Source organism: Electrona antarctica, assembly GCF_951216825.1.
Source record: "Electrona antarctica genome assembly, chromosome: 10".
Lineage (NCBI taxonomy): Eukaryota > Metazoa > Chordata > Actinopteri > Myctophiformes > Myctophidae > Electrona > Electrona antarctica.
In genome coordinates this window covers 47,499,822-47,518,742 of record NC_136791.1, presented here as the reverse complement: position 1 = coordinate 47,518,742, position 18,921 = coordinate 47,499,822, and the positions used below count along the sequence as shown (strand labels likewise).

General features: G+C 46.4%; 1 protein-coding gene across 1 annotated transcript in view; it reads right to left on the bottom strand.

Annotated features, from left to right (window-relative positions):
- LOC306931280 (transcription factor COE3-like) overlaps window positions 1-18,921 on the bottom strand; it is a 97,454-nt gene that overhangs the window by 32,782 nt on the left and 45,751 nt on the right. Inside the window, 2 exon segments of the mRNA XM_079512583.1 lie at window positions 5,368-5,485; window positions 9,059-9,140. Coding sequence (XP_079368709.1) covers window positions 5,368-5,485; window positions 9,059-9,140 — 200 coding nt within the window.

Sequence of the window (18,921 nt, the reverse complement as noted above, 5' to 3'; positions counted from 1 at the left end):
ATATTGTTTATTACAATGCTTTTCATCTGGCAGGACTTCTGCAACATAACGGTTCCATTCATCAAAGAGTGCAGGGGGTTGTTATTATAATCTAATTTGAGTGATCTGGTGCCTCACGTTCGCTGTCATTTGATGCATTACCTTAATCCATTGATACCTGGAACGCATCCATGTCACGTTAGCGTTAGCGTTTTAAACATTATGTTATAATTTAGCTATTGAAAAATAGCAGATCTACAAGCTCATAGCGCGCCACAGAGTGGCGCGCTATGAACTTGTAGGTCTGCTATTTTGAAAAAATCGTTAAAATGTGCCTCAAATATTTCCGAAAATTGTCATGATTTAGAAAACTTTTTTTATTTTATTTCGACGTCAGGCCTGAATGGGTTAATATGGCGCTCAGCACAACACCGTGTTTACAACAGAAATAGCATGACAGTCTAGCCATAAAATAGCAATATCAAATTAATCTATTTTCCATCAATATCTTTTTAACACACTATGAATTGTGCGTGTTGTGTTTTTTGTTTTTTTTCCCCTAGCTCCTCAAAATGTGGCAGGCCAGTTTCAGCGAGTTCCTAGTCTTTTACGAGCACGGTTCCAAACCTCTACTATTATCCCTTCCATCCCCAGTAAGTAAATCACAGGCGGCCATTGTTGTATGGATCACCTCAGACAAGACATCTCCCTTTGTTTGCCTTGCTGTTGGGTCTGTTCGGGTCATGTTTGCTCTTCTCTCTCTCCCTGCCCATAAGTGCACACACACACGTTGGTTACTACAGGGAATCTGACTTTAACAGGCGCTGTTGACTTCATGCTAATCGCCTCGTACAGATTTTCATTTGTGCGGCCTGGAGGAGTGACATTTGCTTTCCTTAATTGCGAAGCGGAGCGTCTGAGAGAGGACCAACCCTCCATGGGCATGCTGGGCTCGCCTCTAAGGGCCTGACCTTCATCAGTGCGGACGATTATGGCAAATAATTCACCCTTCAAAATTACTGTAAACAAATTGACTTTGGGGATGGGAGCGAGAGAGAGAGAGAGAGAGAGAGCGCGCGCGAGAGAGGGAGGAGGAGGAGACTAGAAATAGGGGCCTGATGCTGATGGTGACTGTTGGGGGGCAGCTGCAGCCTACCACAGACACGACGCGTGCACACACGCACACACACACACACACACACACACACACACACACACACACACACACACACGAGTGCAGACGCACCACCTCGGAAATCCCAAAGCCCCCCTCCCACACACAAAAAGGACCCATGGAGAGGCAGTGACGGCAGGCCCTAAGCCGTCCACCCTTCTGCCTGAAAAATTTGCATATGTCTCAATGCACAGACAGAGAGGAGACCATGTGCTGAATGGGGACCGTGGCGAAGTGGATTACACAGTCAGTGCAGCGATCTGATGATAGACACGCACAATGCCCCCCTCAGCAGATGATAGGCATCACAGGGAGTGGACACATGAGGCTGGCAGGAGTGTGTGTGTGTGTGTGTGCGTGTGTGTCTGTGTGTGTGTCTGTGCGCGTGCGTCCGCGTGCGTCCCGCGTGTTGCATCACCAAGTCCACGACAAACTTTGAGCCAGAAGTAGATTTTTTTTTTTAAGTCTAATTTCAAATTTTATTAAATTTGACAACATAATGTTATAATTTTGTATTGAGCTTTGAGCATCACACTCTGCCGTGAAGGAGGCAGCAAGGCGGCAGCTGTTCTGTGACCAGCCTCGCCCCCGCTTCCCCCTTGTTAAGGTTAGCAGCGGAAGACGTCAAAACCGATCCGAGATCTGAGCGGAGGAGGTCCTCGGCACGGCTATTGAGATGCTCAAACAGGTCTGATGTGGCCCCCGCGAAGCTGTCCCTTTGTTCTGCCTGCTGAAATGTGTTGTAATTGTGCTGTGGGATGTCCAGAATGGTCGGCTGATAGTGCAGCTGATGGGATTATACCTTTTACCTCTCCCTGAGCCATCTGTTCCCTTTGACTCTCACTCTCTCTCTCTCTCTCTCTCTCTCTCTCTCTCCCTCTCTCTCTCTCTGACTCTCTCCTTTCTCTCTTCCTTCTTCTTCGGTCTCTCTCCCTCTCTCTCTCTCTCTCTCTCTCTCTCTCTCTCTCTCTCTCTCTCTCCCTCCCTCCCTCCTCCCTCTCCCTCTCTCCCCTCCCTCCCTCTCTCCATCTCTCTCTCTCTCTCTCCCCTCCCTCTCTCTCTCTCCTTCTCTCTCCCTCCCCTCCCTCTCTCTCTCCCCTCTTAGGCCCAGCAGTCTGGATTCACTTGTCTTTAATTGCATAAAGCCTAACAGCATTACAGCCACTTGGCATGCAAATGAGGCAAGAGCTGCAGGCTCTGTGTTGAGTCTCCTATATTGTCTAGGGCTCTATAATGGCGGAACAGAGCTGAGGAACGTGTGGTTTGTGTACGCGCGTGTGTGTGTGTGTGTGTGGTGTGTGTGTGCGCGTGCGTGCGTGCGTGTGTGTTTGTTTTGGAGGGTGACGGGGGCTCTGTGTGTGGGTGTGTGGTTGGGGGGGGGGGGGGGGGGGTGGCGGGGGGGGTGCCGTGTGTATAAAAGACCAGGCTATTTGTGAGCATGTTTATGCACCTTTGAGCCTGAATCCATACATGTTTGAGTGACAGGCCGCTGCAGAGCACATTGGTGTCTGAATGTATAATGTGCTTGTTGTGTGACAGTACACACACACACACTGACACACACACAAGCACAACAAAAAAATGCCACATGGTGGGATTCAGCCTGTCACGCTGTGGGGGCCTATACCCACTTTGGACCAACAGGGGGCAGCACTTCTTGATCAATGTGAGGCACTAGTCGGCACCACCACAGCAGTATTGAGATGCGCTGAGAGCATTGGATACCTTCTCTCTCTCTCCTCCCCACACACACACACACACACACACACACACACAGCAACGCAGCCCCAGCCACCATATCTGAGGCTTCTCACCCAGTGAACTCGCAGGGAAGAATGTGTTGCTAATTTAAAGCACGCTGTCTGTCTGCCAGCGCTGTGTCAGAAGTGCTATGGAGGACATGGATAGGATTGCTTTTTATGACCGAGTATCCTGTTCTCCCGTGTCACGTCTGTGAGCGTCTGCTGGAGGTGTCTCAAAACAAAAAGCGGAGAGAGAGGTCTTAGCCCCCGGCTAGCTCCTGTTGTTGATGGCATGCTCTACTGTTGTTTGTGATGGAGACTGTCTCTGAACTCGCGCTGCATTATTATTATTGCATTGCTTGCAACTGTGTGGGACTGTCAAAACAGACGCTTTGACAGTCTCAGAGTTAAAAGTAATGCTCTGAATTTTTTTGCAGTGCAGAGAGAGAGAGAGAGAGGCTATGGGCCGTGGGGAGGGGTGGGTGCGGTTGGGGGGAAAGTTGTCTCCGACTTATCGGAGCATACGAGGATGAGTAAAGGGGAGGTATATTAAACTTGTTAGACGAAGACATGTTCAACTGGGCGGTTGACAATGGCTTTCTTGCGTGCTTTACAGGGAGTCACTCCAGTGCTTTGAAGAGTGTGGTGAAGAGGAGAAGAAATGGATAGGTTGAGGGGAGGAGGGGGGACCTGTAAAGAACACACACACACACACACACACACACACACACACACACACACACTACACAGGGCGGTCCCGTGGGACGTGGGGAACATGGAGGCGAGGGCTCAACCTCCTTAATTGCTCTCCTCATTAAGAAACTGGTTGCTAGGCGATCCACACCTATCGTGTCATAAACGTGAGACACACAAACAGAACGTCAACGAACATAATGACTTTGGTGCTCGGGGCAGGACTTTAATTATTTGATTTTGTTCTCCAGTAGAAGAGTCATTAATAAAGACAAAAACAAATAGATTAGCTTTTTTTTCTTCCCCCCACTAGGACCCGAGTGAACCAAGATATATTAATTGTCTAGTCCTAGTTTTTTTTTTATTAGCTGTTGTTGTATTAAACATTACATTTGCTTTTGGTGATAGAACCATTAATGCCCATTAATGTGTGGAGAAGGTTGTTTTAGTCAGTGGTGTACATAAACTGTTTGCCCAGACATAATTGGCTCTTGAAATCTGAAGATAAGCAATTTGCACAATTGGCCCCTGCTCCGTTCTTTTCTTTTTTCCTTCCCTTCTCTTCCTGTAATCTTTCAGCTGTGTGTGCTGTGCTGTGTGTGTGTGTGTGTGCTGTGTGTGTGTGCTGTGCTCCCGCATCTGCGTGTGGAGGCCATCGGGGTCACAAGGTTATGTTTAGTGCGTTTTACTTTTTGGATTTCCCATGGTTTGGTGGTGGTCCTGTTTCTCTCCATCTTCCACTCTCTCTCTCTCTCTCTCTCTCTCTCTCTCTCTCTCTCTCTCTCTCTCTCTCTCTCTCTCTCTCTCTCTCTCTCTCTCTCCCCCTCTCAGCCAAGTAGGCAATCAGTCTATCATATGGAATCATTTGGAAGAAAAACAGTAAGTTCTGTTTTTCTCATACAGAGCACCCGCCAGCCACCCCCCACCTTCAAACCCCCCTCCGCCCGCCCAACACCCACCCGTCCTCCTGTTCTCTGCAGAGCGACAGGAAACTGACCTCACGGACAAATTCTTAAGCAATTTGATCACGTTTCACATAATAGTTTTACTTTTTTTTGGTAGGCGCAAATAAGATTGGAAGACTGGAAATAGTATAGCGTTCTTTTTTGTTTTAATTGTGGCACAGAGGTGCTATCGTTGTCACGGCTACATGCCAAGCGATGCTATTTCCAGTCTAGAGACCCAACAATAAGTATGCATGAGGGAGGCAAAAAAAGCAACTTAACAAGAAAGTGCATGTGACGATGAGGAACAGAGAGTCGTGTGGAACTAGAACTAGGACCATGCTAGGTCTATAACGGATGGGAGGATGAGAGGAGGAGGTAGGAAAGGAAGAGAAAAGGGAGAGAGAGGGGGAAAAAAGAGCGTAGCAAATCATAAGATCACGTTCGCTGTCATTTGATGCATTACCTTAATCCATTGAGACCTGGAACGCATCCATGTCACGTTAGCGTTTAACCACATTAACCATTAACCCATTTTGGGGCGGGAACCCCTTTTGGTGTTTTAAACATTGTTATAATTTAGCTATTGAAAAATAGCAGATCTACAAGCTCATAGCGCGCCACCGAGTGGCGCGCTATGAACTTGTAGGTCTGCTATTTTTGAAAAATCGTTAAAATGTGCCTCAAATCTTTCCGAAAATTGTCATGATTTAGAAAACTTTTTTTTTTAAATTTCGACGTCAGGCCTGAGGGGGAAAAAAAGGGGGAAAAAAAGAGCGTAGCAAATCATAAGATGTCAAAATGTGCCTACCATGCTCCAGATAAGGAGGCGTACCTTCTGAAGGGTCGAGTCTGCGAGCCCTTCGCCCATGTTTGGAATTGTTGTGTACAAACATGTTGTCGGACACGGCCAAGACATGGCCGTCCACGTTGACGGTCGTCGATACGACAACCTGCGGGAAAGGGAGTCAAAGAGTAACACGTCATTTAATTCAACAACTAGCCAGAGATTTAATCTGTGAAGAGGATTCAAGAGCAACAGAGTGCAGGGATTCCACGAGACATGAGCAGATTCCAGGTGACTCCAGGTTTGTCTTGGCAAGAAATGGTTATGAGATGCACAATTGAAAAGAAAAAAAAATCCCGCTATTGATTATCAGCCTATGGAAATGGATATATATTTTACACGTCCTTGCGTTTCTTTTTGCGAGATAAAAGTTGGAGGAGGCGTGTGGTGTTGTTGTGGGGAGGAGCCCTCGGTGGCTGCCATGGGGTTGGCGTTTCTATGTCAGTCGTTCTTCGATTTTTCAAAAATAGCAGACCTACAAGCTCGTAGCGCGCCACTCGGTGGCGCGCTATGAGCTTGTAGATCTGCTATTTTTCAATAGCTAAAGCATAACATAATGCTAACACCACAAAAAATCCCGCTATTGATTATCAGCCTATGGAAATGGATATAGAGGGTATGTATGCGCGTGACATCATCATCATACACGGAAGTCATGCAGAAATTACTACTGAGTGGCAAAAAAAAACGACTTTCTGGCCTTGGACAGCCCCTACATCCAAACATAAAAGTCCTATCTTGATTGCATTAAGCAACGTTAAACGACGTTAAACTCCCTTTGCCACTCACTTTATGCAATGCGCATACTCTCTGTTCTCGCTTTCAACCTGGCAAACGAAACCTCTGAAAGTCTGAATGCCTATTTTCGAAATCTACAAGTTCACAGCAGGTATCATTGTGAGCTTGTACTTCCATCGACTATTTTCTCAGCGAGACGCCATTGTACGATGAGGTATAACACGGGGCTTAAGTAGGTAAACCGGATCACATGACAGCTGCCTCTGCGTTTATTGTGTTGTTGCATTTGGGGTGTCTTGCGCTTGTGTACGTACGGCTAATTGACTTTTTAAGTCTCTCAAATGCCATTTCCGTTTGCCCCCACTCTAACAACTGTCATCATAATTGAAGCTCAGAATTATTGATCAGCGTGTGTACATCTATTTGAGGACGGAAGGCCTCCCTTTTAAACTATTACTGGAATCATTAGCCTCTGAACCGTATGCTCTGGGCCATCACTCAACAAACATTTTACCAGGATCGGATTCCAATCCACACTCCATATTTCATAATGCTTATTTTTGTTGTTGTTTTCTTTGACTACCACATCGTCCAAACAGTGGAACCGCGTGTGAATGGGCCAAAGTGTTCCTGGGCCGGAAACAGAGAGCCCCTCTCAGGTTCACTTCGCCGGTAAGTGACCTCGGTGTAGCGGTGGAATTTAGGGGTGGGGGGGGGGGTGGGGGGGTAAGCTTGGAGTTGGTGGGGATGGGGGGGGGGGTGCGTTTTTTTTTTGGTTGGTTGGTTTGGGGGAGGGTGGTGGTGGTGGTGGGGGGCGGGGGGAGAGGGGTAGGTGAAAGAGCTCCATTCTTGTGAGCAGGTTCAGAGCTGGGCCAAGCCGAGGATGATGGATTGGGCCCTCTCTGGCCCCCAGCTGGTTTTGGGGGGGGGGGGGGGGGGGGTAATAAGTGTAGTGGAAGGCATGCAGAATACACAACCTTGGCCAGAGAAACACCTACAGTGGAGCATCTGGGAAATCTATTTGGGAGAAAAAAATATAACACTGCACTGCACTGGCCCTGGTTGGCTCTGGGACAAGACACGATCGACTAAAATCCACCTAATTTCCCTGCCAGGGGGGGCTGACAATAATGTGAAACCTGGCGTGCATCTGATGCACACAGCCATATCATCGGTGTCCATTTAATGCGAAAATGTAGATTAGACATAATTCGGCATTATAATTATGTCTGTTGCTTTGAGACGTGAGCACCAGTCCTTGGTTTTCCACGTCCTTGCGTTTCTTTTTGCGAGATAAAAGTTGGAGGAAGCGTGTGGGGTTGTTGTGGGGAGGAGCCCTCGGTGGCTGCCATGGGGTTGGCGTTTTTTATGTCAGTCGTTCTTCGATTTAAAAAAAAATAGCAGATCTACAAGCTCGTAGCGCGCCACTCGGTGGCGCGCTATGAGCTTGTAGATCTGCTATTTTTCAATAGCTAAAGCATAACATAATGCTAACACCAAAAGGGGTTCTATACTGTATCATGCAGTGGAGGAGGCGTGGGGGGGTTGTGGGGAGCCCTCGGTGTGGCTGCCATGGGGTTGTGCTATTTTGTGACATCACGCAGGAGGGAGACCCGCTCGTGTGCTTGTCATGAAGGATACCTAGCTTGTGTGTCTATCACAGATTGTGTGTTGACAGTGAAGGACGCACTCTCCCACAGTTTGTGTTAGAAAGTGCATGTCGTCCACGTGCACTACTCTCTCTCTCTCTCTCTCTCTCTCTCTCTCTCTCTGTCTCACCTTGACTTACAGGACTACTGAGAGTATCTGGGTGGGCTGGGTGGACGGAGGGAGGGTGGGCTGGGTGGACGGAGGGATGAATGAATGGATAGATGGATGGATGGATGAACACAGGAAAGGCAGGATCAATAATGTTCAAGGCTAAACTGCTTGATGCACTACACCGTCGAATCCTGAGCGTTCGTGTAACCAAATGGACCCATTATTATTTGGTACATTTGTAACTCTCTGAGTTACAAATGGGATACATTTTATGTGGGGGGGATTCTACTCTGTATTTTTTTACTGTGTATAATTGAGCGTTAAGAACTCACAGAGGGAAGGACTCATTGGGTTTTGCCCTTTTGGCATAAGTGGCTGCATTTTGTCCAAGTACACAATCTCACATGGCTTTCATTGGCTCTGCAGAGGATCGTGCGTGTGCGTGTGCGTGTATATGTGCGTATGTGTGTGTGTGTGTGTGTGTGTGTGCATGTGTGCACGCTTGCGTTTGTTTCCACAGCCAAGACCATCCCTGAGTTAACACTGTTGTTACATGTGGATTCTCCTCCCCTCTGCGTTCGGGCTCAGAGAACTGTCAGGAGCACAATTGATGGCACCTCTTAAATCCTATATCCTTATTTGTGTCAGATGGTATTCCCTAATAAATATTCTTTACATGTGTTCCGCAGAGCAGAGCACACAAAATCTCTTCCCTCTCTCTCTCTCTCTCTCTCTCTCTATCTCTCTCTCTCTCTCTCTCTCTCTATCTCTCTCTCTCTCTCTCTCTATGGCTTGGCCTTCCTTAATGCCAGTAATATAATTGTGTTCATGTGTGAGCATGAATGATTGTGAGTAGAAATGTTTGTGTGGCCCTGCGTGCGTGCGTGCGTGCGAGCGTGCGCGCGTCTGCGTTGCGAGAAGGAACATGTATTTGTACATAATAATATATATATATATGCACGCGTGCGCGCGTGCGATCGTGAAACACATGTTTTGCGTATCACCGTCACCATCACATGTTTGCGTATCACCGTCACCATCACATGTTTGCGTATCACCGTCACCATCACATGTTTTGCGTATCACCGTCACCATCACATGTTTGCGTATCACCGTCACCATCACATGTTTGCGTATCACCGTCACCATCACATGTTTGCGTATCACAGTCTGGAATCACCTGGAATCTGCGCATGTCTCGTGGGTTCCCTGCATTCTTCAGACAGTTCTGATTGCACTTGAGGAAGAACTTGAGGAAGAATCTGAAAGAGTACACAGAACAAAAAGAGAAAAACAAATACGTTAGTACATACCGTAACTCATCATCATGTATGTCGTCAACGAGCCAAATGCTGAAATGGTAAAGTCACTGCATATTTTGAATAATTGTTCTCAGACATGCAGGGATTGGGGAACACTGTAAAAGTCTTAATTTAACTCGGAGAGCGTACAAACGGCACCGTTTGTTACACGCAACAGTTAAATGAATACTAAGGATTTGACTGTGTTGAAGGCATAGCTTTCATTGCTCCAGCTCCAGGCAGTCAGAAAAGAAATGTTCCACATCTCACTGATGTCCAGCAGAGGGACATTATCCCAACCTGTGTGTGTAGATGTAGGTAGGAGGCCATGCTGTACTGGACTGTTCCTCAACCAGTGTGGTCCATGGACCACTACAGTGGCATACCGTAATCACATACACGCACGCACACAACTATATATTATATACTGTATCATGCAGTGGTTCCCAAACCTTTTCATGTCAAGGACGCCCAGACCAAATTTACACTTCCGCCGTAGTCTGAAAACCCACCTCTTCAGACTCCACCATGGCCCGCAGCACTTGCCCTAGCCTAGCCCCTTAGATAGCACTTTATGTAGACTTAGATAGTATTTTAAACAGACTTATAGCTTGTTACGTAGACAGCACTAGAATTGCATTTTATGTAGTCATAGCACTTTATAGTACACATGTATAATATAGTATAGTATGTATAGTTTACATAGATACTCCACTGTTACGTTCTTAGTTTACGCATGATTCATGATAACTACTTTTTATATATGTGATGTATGCTATGCTTTTGTTATTGCTTAATGTAAATCACTCTGGATTAAGAGCGTCTGCTAAATGCCTAAATTGTAAATTGTAATTGTAAATTGTACACTAATTAGCCCGCGGACCTCCATTTCAAAATATATGCCAGGGACCCCCATAAGAGGAGATTTTTACGGCTCTAGCAGTGATTCTCAACCCATTTAATTTCAAGGATCTCCAGTTTGACATGCATTAGGCTACTATGGACCTACATTTAATGGCATTTCTATCTCTGGGACCCCCCCAATGTATATTGTAAAAATCAATGTCATTTGTACACTCTCAGAGTTACAGACCCATAAGGGTCCATTTATCCAAACTATCATTTAGCTGGGGACCCCCTGGAACTCCCTCAAGGACCCCTAGGGGTCCCCGGACCCCACTTTGGGAACCAGTGGTATAATGTATCAAAAATGTTTTTTGAATAATATTTCATAAATCCATCAAATGTAAGAAAATCTTTGGAAATGGGAAGAGCAGTGCCGCACACTGAAAACGGCAGATCTACAAGCTCACCAGCGCAAGCAAGTACAGTATAAATGTGACTTTAAGATCATTTATGTTAACCCATTCTGGGCGGGAACCCCTTTTGGTGTTTTAAGCATTATGTTATACGTTAGCTATTGAAAAATAGCAGATCTACAAGCTCATAGCGCGCCACCGAGTGGCGCGCTACGAGCTTGTAGGTCTGCTATTTTTGAAAAATCGTGAAAATGTGCCTCAAATCTTTGAATATATATTCTTTCAGAGTTTCAGTTTTAAACTCAAATCTTTGCTTCTGGAGGGGTCCCTGGAACAACATATTTTCAGATGGGGGTCGGCGGCATATTACATATAATTTTTTAAATTTCGACGTCAGGCCTAAATGGGTTAAATATTAATACAAAAAAGTTAAATAAAATTAACAAAAATAAAATATATAAATATAATGTATACAGTAGTTATATTGTGTTGTGGGGATAGGTGGGGTGGGATATGGGTCCTTGAAGATTGGTTGAAATGTACTGTATATACCAGTAGTAGACCAGAGCTCAAAAGAGATTGACAGCCACCGCCGTACTGTACGCGATACGTGCCATTCTCTCCACAATCTCCATATTATTTGCTATTGCTAATGTAGCTTCGACCTCTTTGTCTTGCCATCCCTTCGGATGAGTTCGCTGGTCTTTCCCAAACACCCATCTGCCACGGAGCATACAGGAAGTCACTTGATATTCCTCCCAGCTCTTTAATCCCAGAACGCCCCCTGTGCAATTAAAGTTCTCCTGTTCAATAGGGAGGCAAATGAGGCCCACCTGTGACCAGGTCTTGTTTGAAGAGCATCAGGGATAAAGGACCTAACAAGGTGAGAGCGCGCCACAAAACTTATAGTGCTGTCAGGCAATTAGGCGGACACTCCTGGGACCGGCGGCGTACGCCACACACATACACACACACACACACACACACACATGCACACATGCATACATCCACACACACACACATACACACACACACACACGCCCATGCACACACTGGTGGGTGGGTGAGGCAATTATGCCACAAATTACAACCTGGCTAATCGTCTCTGTACAAATGTCACGTCTGAGTGAGATCTAGGGTTGGTTAGCCTGTGAGCCTCCTTTCCTCTCACTCTCTCCCTCCCTCTCCCTCTTTCTCTCTCCCTCCTTCTCTCTCTCCCCCCTCTCTCCCACTCATTGTCTCTTCCCCTCTCACTCTCTCACGCCCCCCCCTCCCTCTCCCTCCCTCCCTCTCTCTCTCTCTCTCTCTCTCTCTCTCTCTCCCAGAGACTTGAGGCTTTTATTGATATCGTCTTCTATTGAGAGCTATACTTTAAACATGGCCTTGGCTTACTCTGACAGATACAATAACATGGTAAAAGAGGCAGATAAAGGGAGCTTAACAAGGAGGGCAATAGGCAAAGTCATCCCAAAGGTAATCCATTGTCTACGATCTGATACAACCACAGTGTGTAAAAACAATGTGATTGACTCGTCCATTCTGCAGAATCGTGACCGACGGCTCCTCTCCCGCGTTCTCAAATTCGTCGTAAACACTCGGCCGCATGTTTGTTTTTCATCACCCTTCACTAGGATTACTATGTATGCAATATCGTGGTCTCTATTGTAACACTTGGCTCTCAGCATCGCCGGCCACTTATTGGATTACCATAGATTGCACCATGGATTGCATTGGTCCGTTTTATTCTGCCAAATACAGTGGCTTGTGTGGCCGCCTTGTGTGGACGCTTTCACAACACTCAGGACGTCTCGTTTGCTCCGTGGTGGGATCCCAGCCAGGCCATAAATCAGCCTCTGAAATGACCCTCCTAACCCCGACCACATTAACACATGCAGTGGTCATTTGGAAGCGTTCTCCAATAGACTCCAATATACCGGGTGCTCCACCGAAGACCCCAAGAGAGAGAGAGAGAGAGAGAGAGAGAGTAAGAGAGAGAGAGGAGAGGTGAGAAAATATTTTCCCCTCCGCATCCGAGGGGCTTTGGCTCGGACATCAATAAGAGGCGTTTTAAGCCACGCCAGAATGCTGATTGCCTGTCGGTGTGCGGTGAAGGGCCATAAAAAAACCTGACTTGTCATTAGTGCATTTTGCTTGATTGTGCTCAGTGCGTTTTTCGGGGGTTGCATCTGTTGGCTGATCATCAAAATGACCATTATGTACTCTAATTCCCTGACCCTGTTTTTATTTCCCCAAAGAGTCGTAATGTAGAGCAGCAGACATCTGCGGAAAGCAGGCCTGAAATACGACTTTTATTTGTCTGTCGCCTCTCATACAGATTGGGTTAGGTTGCCGCGCCGCGCGTGCAAGTCTGTGTGCCTGTAAGTCTTGTGTGTGTGTGTGTGTGTGTGTGTGTGTGTGTGTGTGTGTGTGTGTGTGTGTGTGTGTGTGTGTGTGTGTGTGTGTGTGTGTGTGTGTGTGTTTATGTGTGTGTGCGCGCACACACATATCCCAGGCAGTGCTGTGACTTTGTAAAAAAAACTACTGTCTTTCTGAGTTGGACGGCTTTTACTGTACATCCTACTGTATCTCTTCTGCAGCGCTGCTGCCTATACTGTAAAAGTTACGAAACAATAAGCAGCAGAAACTGCGCGCCCACACTATCATAAAGAGGCTCCTTTATATGTTTACTGTTATGAAGGCAATTAAGCACAATTTCCCTACTAAAAAGATAAGCTTAATTTTCACAGTCCGCAGCCATAGCGGTAGCTATAGCATCCATTACATTAGAGTTGGTTAATCCATTTTGACCTGAGATCAGATTCTAAAAATGTCTTCTACATCCTGACAGTTTTCTGAAAAAGCTGTTTCTATGTCAGTCGTTCTTCGATTTTTCAAAAATAGCCGACCTACAAGCTCGTAGCGCGCCACTCGGTGGCGCGCTACGAGCTTGTAGATCTGCTATTTTCCAATAGCTAAAGCACAGCATAATGCTAACACCAAAAGGGGTTCCCGCCCAAAACGGGTTAAGATTCTCCATGAGCACGCGGCAAATTGGTCCTTGGTGGAAAGGCGAGCAATTAAGACGAGGCCCCTGTCTCTCTCTCTTCTACTTCTTAAATATCTACAGAAGTTTGTGCTGGTGTTTTGGCACGCACACGAGACAAAAGGAGGCTTGTTTAATTGTTTTTTAATGGGATATCAAGTCGTCGCTGCCATTAGATGTTGGCAACGGAGGGCAAAGGGGGATAGGGAGAAAGAATGAACTGCAATTAGGTTTGATTAAAGCTATCCTTCTCAATAATCAGCTGTTCTGACAGGACAGAGGGACCCTGGTGGCCGCCGAGATGGAGGAAGGTGTTGAGTGATATTAAGGCCAATGAAGGGGATATTAACATGGCTAATTAAAGCTCTTCCAAAGCTGGTAGAGGAGGCTCTCGACGGACCCACGCCGGATGAAATAATCGGCCAAGGCAGCTATCAGTTGGAGGAGGGAGAGAGAGAGAGAGAGAGAGAGAGAGAGTGGGGAGGAGGGGTAGTGGTGCAGCTCATCTGAGTGACGGAGGGTGGGGTGGAGGGAGGGATGGAGGTGGAGGGATGGAGGGAGGGATGGACGGATAGAGGGGAGGTGTGGAGGAAAACTATGAAGTGTGAAGAAAGACAAAGAGAAGAGAAGGAGACGAGGCATATAGAGTTGGACTTACAGAGGAGCCAAGGAAGCTCGTTTTGACACAATCTCTCTGTCTCTGTCTCTCTCTCTCCCTCTGTCTCGGTCTGCCAGTATAACTAAGACCTGACTTCGGCTTTTTACCTCCCGACAGCTCATCGCACACGGGGTCCCACAAATCAACGCTAAAACAATCCCGTTCATGCCTCGGACGGCGGCAATTAATACGATTCTATCCCGTAGTACCTCCATGCTCGTCGCCCGCACTGCCGAAGCTACTAATCATGCCATAATGATTTCTCTCCCTCTGGTCAAAGGGGAAATAGATTGTCTCTTTAGTAATGCAGCAAGCCTCTGTGCCTTCCACTCCCCCGGCTTCACAGAACCCGGTAATTGAGGAGAAAAAGGCCGACTTTGGCACTTTGACTGATTTGAGGTCTGCTAGACCCTCTTATCTTTACTCTGATCATTTTAGTCCTGACACTCAAAGAGAGACCCGTCGGCCTAATTCTAGCTCACCCTGCTCCCCGTCATCAAACGGAAAAGGGGAATAGGAAGGAGGGAAAGGCAAGGAAAGGCAAAAAAGAGAGAAGGAGAAAAACAAACAGGGGAGGTTGAGGACGGCCTTCATTCCTTCGTTCAAGTGACCAATTTAATTGCAGGGGTTGATGGCATTCACGCATCAATGTCCTTTCCCTTTGATTTGAGCGGAGAGGGCAAATAAGGATAATGTTGTATTATTAAGAAGGTTCCCACTGTAATCATCGCATGAGGCCCAAGGTGTCACTCTTAGAGATAATTTCTTTCTTTCTTATAAGCGATACTCGACATACCGTATAAAAAAATATGTGAAAGAAAAGTAACAGAATTATTTAATTTATTTAATTAACCCATTTTGGGGCGGGAACCCCTTTTGGTGTTAGCATTATGTTATGCTTTAGCTATTTAAAAATAGCAGATCTACAAGCTCATAGCGCGCCACCGAGTGGCGCGCTACAAGCTTGTAGGTCTGCTATTTTTGAAAAATCGAAGAACCACTGACACAGAAACATAGCTTTTTCAGAAAACTGTCAGGATGTAGAAGACATTTTTAGAATCTGATCTCAGGTCAACATGGGTTAAATAATATTGACCTCAAATAATTTCCTAGATATATTTTGTATTGTTTTTGGGGGCACCTTGTTTTAATTGCCCAATAAGGCTGGGCCCCCGTATTTATTTAGGACCCGCGTCACACAATACACTGACAGATGGGCCCGTAGCAATCCACCAGAGTCGGTGTATTGACAAGCTAAAGCTCCTGATTGGTGCCCCGGCACTAATGACTAGCATGCAGTGTCCACAGCCGGCAGCCATGACAGTGAGGTCATCCGTTGCAGGGCGGTGAGTATCGATCAGTAAACCAGCTCCAACCCATCAGGCACCCAGCTGCCTCCTCCTTCCCAGACTCAATGGGCCCCTGTTACAGGAGCCCTGCTGTAAGAAACCTGGCTACCAACACCAGACTACAATCTGCTGACACCAGATCTCTACGCTGAGATAGTAGTACACGGGTCAATAGCGTATCGGATTTCCAAAACGCCAGGGTCTTAATGTCAAGCCTCCCGCCTCCCGCCCTTCCCTACCCCTACCTACCTTACCGCTCCAGTTATTAGGCCCTCCAGTGAACTGCATTCAGATTCCCATTGTGACGAGGCGGGGCCAAGGTATAAAAAAAACGAGAAATAGAGAGCGACTTATGGATCTTAACCCATTCTGGACGGGAACCCATTTTGGTGTTTTAACTAAGCATTATGTTATACTTTTGCTATTGAAAAATAGCAGATCTACAAGCTCATAGCGTGCCACCGAGTGGCACGCTACGAGCTTGTAGGTCTGCTATTTTTGAAAAATCGTGAAAATGTGGCGCAAAATTGGAATATATATTTTTTCAAAATGAACGTTTTTAACTTAAATCTTTGCTCCTGGGGAGGTCCCTGAAACAACATATTTTCAGATGGGGGTCGGCGACCAAATGCAGATAATTTTTGGGGTCCTTGACATGAAAAAGGTTGAGAACCACTGACATAGAAACATGGGTTTTTCTGAAAACTGTCATGATTTAGAAGACATTTGTAGAATCTCGGTCTCGGTCGAAATGGGTTAATCTTTCTTGAGCACTTATTTATGCAACTGAGTGGGCTTGATATGTCTGCCCATTAAGTCCCTGGGAGGCCGGAGAGCTGAGCTGCGTGACCGTTGCTGTCGCTAGTCTGGGTTCGCCCGCTGTCTTCTCTCGTCAAGCAGGGCTGTTTTTCTCGCCTTAGCCGAAGTAAACCACAGAGCATTAACAATATTTGCTCTACCCCTGTGTACAAGCGCCCAGGGACCAGACCCACAGATCCTATCACTTCTTTATCAGGGAACAAGTGCCTTACTATCCCACCTTATTGGGTTTGGTAAATTAACCCTTTCCATTCACTCAGGGCTCGGCCTTGTCTCCTATATACGAGAGTGTATGGGGGGGGCAAGATGTCATTGTCATTATTATTGTTCGACATCAAATATCACACCTGCGCGGCTTGATAGAATGTATTGGCTATTTCCGAGTTTGTTGTCTTTTCATGTTGCTCCCTTTACTCTTTCACCAGCTGCCGCTGGTTGTGAGTTGATTTTGTTGTTTCATATTTCATATTTTTTCATTGGGAGAGATGTGTGGCATTGCGGGGAAGGTGTCACAAATAATTAACCCATTTTGACCTGAGATCAGATTCTAAAAAAATGTCTTCTACATCCTGACAGTTTTCTGAAAAAGCTATGTTTCTATGTCAGTGGTTCTTCGATTTTTCAAAAATAGCAGACCTACAAGCTCGTAGCGTGCCACTCGGTGGCGCGCTACGAGCTTGTAGATCTGCTATTTTTCAATAGCTAAAGCGTAACATAATGCCAAAAGGGGTTCCCGCCCAGAATGCGTTAATGTGCTCCCTCTGCACGTTCAGAGTGTAGCCGTGTCCCTCCATTCATCCCCCTTTACCCTCTCCTCCTCCACCCCCCACCCCACCCCCCCTTTCTCTCTAATGGGGAGAGTGGCATTGACATCATTTCACTTGAGGATCCCCTACTCTGTCAATCCCTCTTCATTTACTCCATGGCTACAGAACTCATTATGGTACCTCTTCCTCCTTCCTTCCCTCCCTCTCTCTCTCTCTCTCTCTCTCTCTCTCCCTCTGTCTTTCTCTCTGGACACTGTTAGTTTCTTACTTAACCCATTTAGGCCTGACGTCAACATTTAAAAAATGAAAAACCTTATGTTTCTGTATCAGTAGTGCTCAATATTTCATGTCAAGGACCCCAAAAATGATATGTCTCCAGGGACCTCCCCAGAAGCAAAGATTTGAGTTAAAATGTTCACTCTGTAATAATATATATTCAAAGATTTGAGGCACATTTTCACGATTTTTCAAAAATAGCAGACCTACAAGCTCGTAGCGCGCCACTCGGTGGCGCGCTATGAGCTTGTAGATCTGCTATTTTTCAATAGCTAAAGCATATTGAAACACCAAAAGGGGTTCCCGCCCAAAATGGGTTAAGAGAATCGCTCGTCTTCACAAATGGTTTCACGTCAAACCCACTCCTCTAGCCGGTGAGCCCAGGCTGATTCCCTTCAGGCCCCCCCGTGCAGGTTTACTGTAACAGATTAGACGAGGACTCTGTGCTCCTGCTAACTATCCATCACTCGCTAACGGTGGACCAGGGGCTGTGTGCTTTATCCCATTCTGGCCGGGAACCCCTTTTGGTGTTAGCATTATGTTATGCTTTAGCTATTGAAAAATAGCAGATCTACAAGCTCATAGCGTGCCACCGAGTGGCGCGCTACGAGCTTGTAGGTCTGCTATTTTTGAAAAAAATCGAAGAACGACTGACATAGAAACATAGCTTTTTCAGAAAACTGTCAGGATGTAGAAGACATTTTTAGAATCTGATCTCAGGTCAAAATGCTTTATGCAGCTCTTAGCTCCAGCCCCGCCGCCACGTTACTGCATGTTTTAGCCCCGAGCATGTCTCCCTCTCTCTGCCTCTCCCTCTCCCCATCCCCTCCGCATCAAGATACTGCTGAGGCTGTGTACTGTTGCACGCTGTTCTTTGTTTTACTCCACGCGTATGTATGGCTTCTCTCTCCATAGTAGTGCAAGCTTTGAAGGCGATATAATAACACGCAAAACATAAATAATTCTATGCTGTTTTTTTATGTCTTCTGTCTTCTATTGTAATAATAATAATAATAATAATAAAAAAAATAAAAACTTTTTTTTTTGCGCGCCGTAGAGCCAACATCATTTACATTCCCGACTGGAGTTAGGGTAAATATTGTTGGAGTCGTTCGTCGTCGTCGGCGCTGCAAACGCCCGTGTATAACGATTATTGATAATGATTGCAAAAGGTCTCGGGCGATGCTGCGTGATGAGGTTGCTGACGTTACGAAAATAATCGCGCACATCGACAACACGGCGCGGTGGCTGGCAGCCCGTGTGTTTATCCTGCTTCACCAGCAGCTGGACGGGAGAAACTTGGTATCTCCAGGTTATTTTTGCACGGGGGGGGCGGCGGGCGGGCGGTGGGGGTCGGTGTGTGGGGAGCAAATATGGTGCTTTGATTACTGGTTAGCATCGGAGCTTGAGGCCTTGAGGAAATACCAGTCAGCACCTTCGCTTGCACTAGTGAGATGGAAGATAAGCATATGTTGGGAGTAACTTGGACTGGGTGAATAGTGGTATTTAGGGTGTTGGGACGCAGGGTGCCCTAGCCCATTTTGACCTGGGATCAGATTCTAAAAATGTCT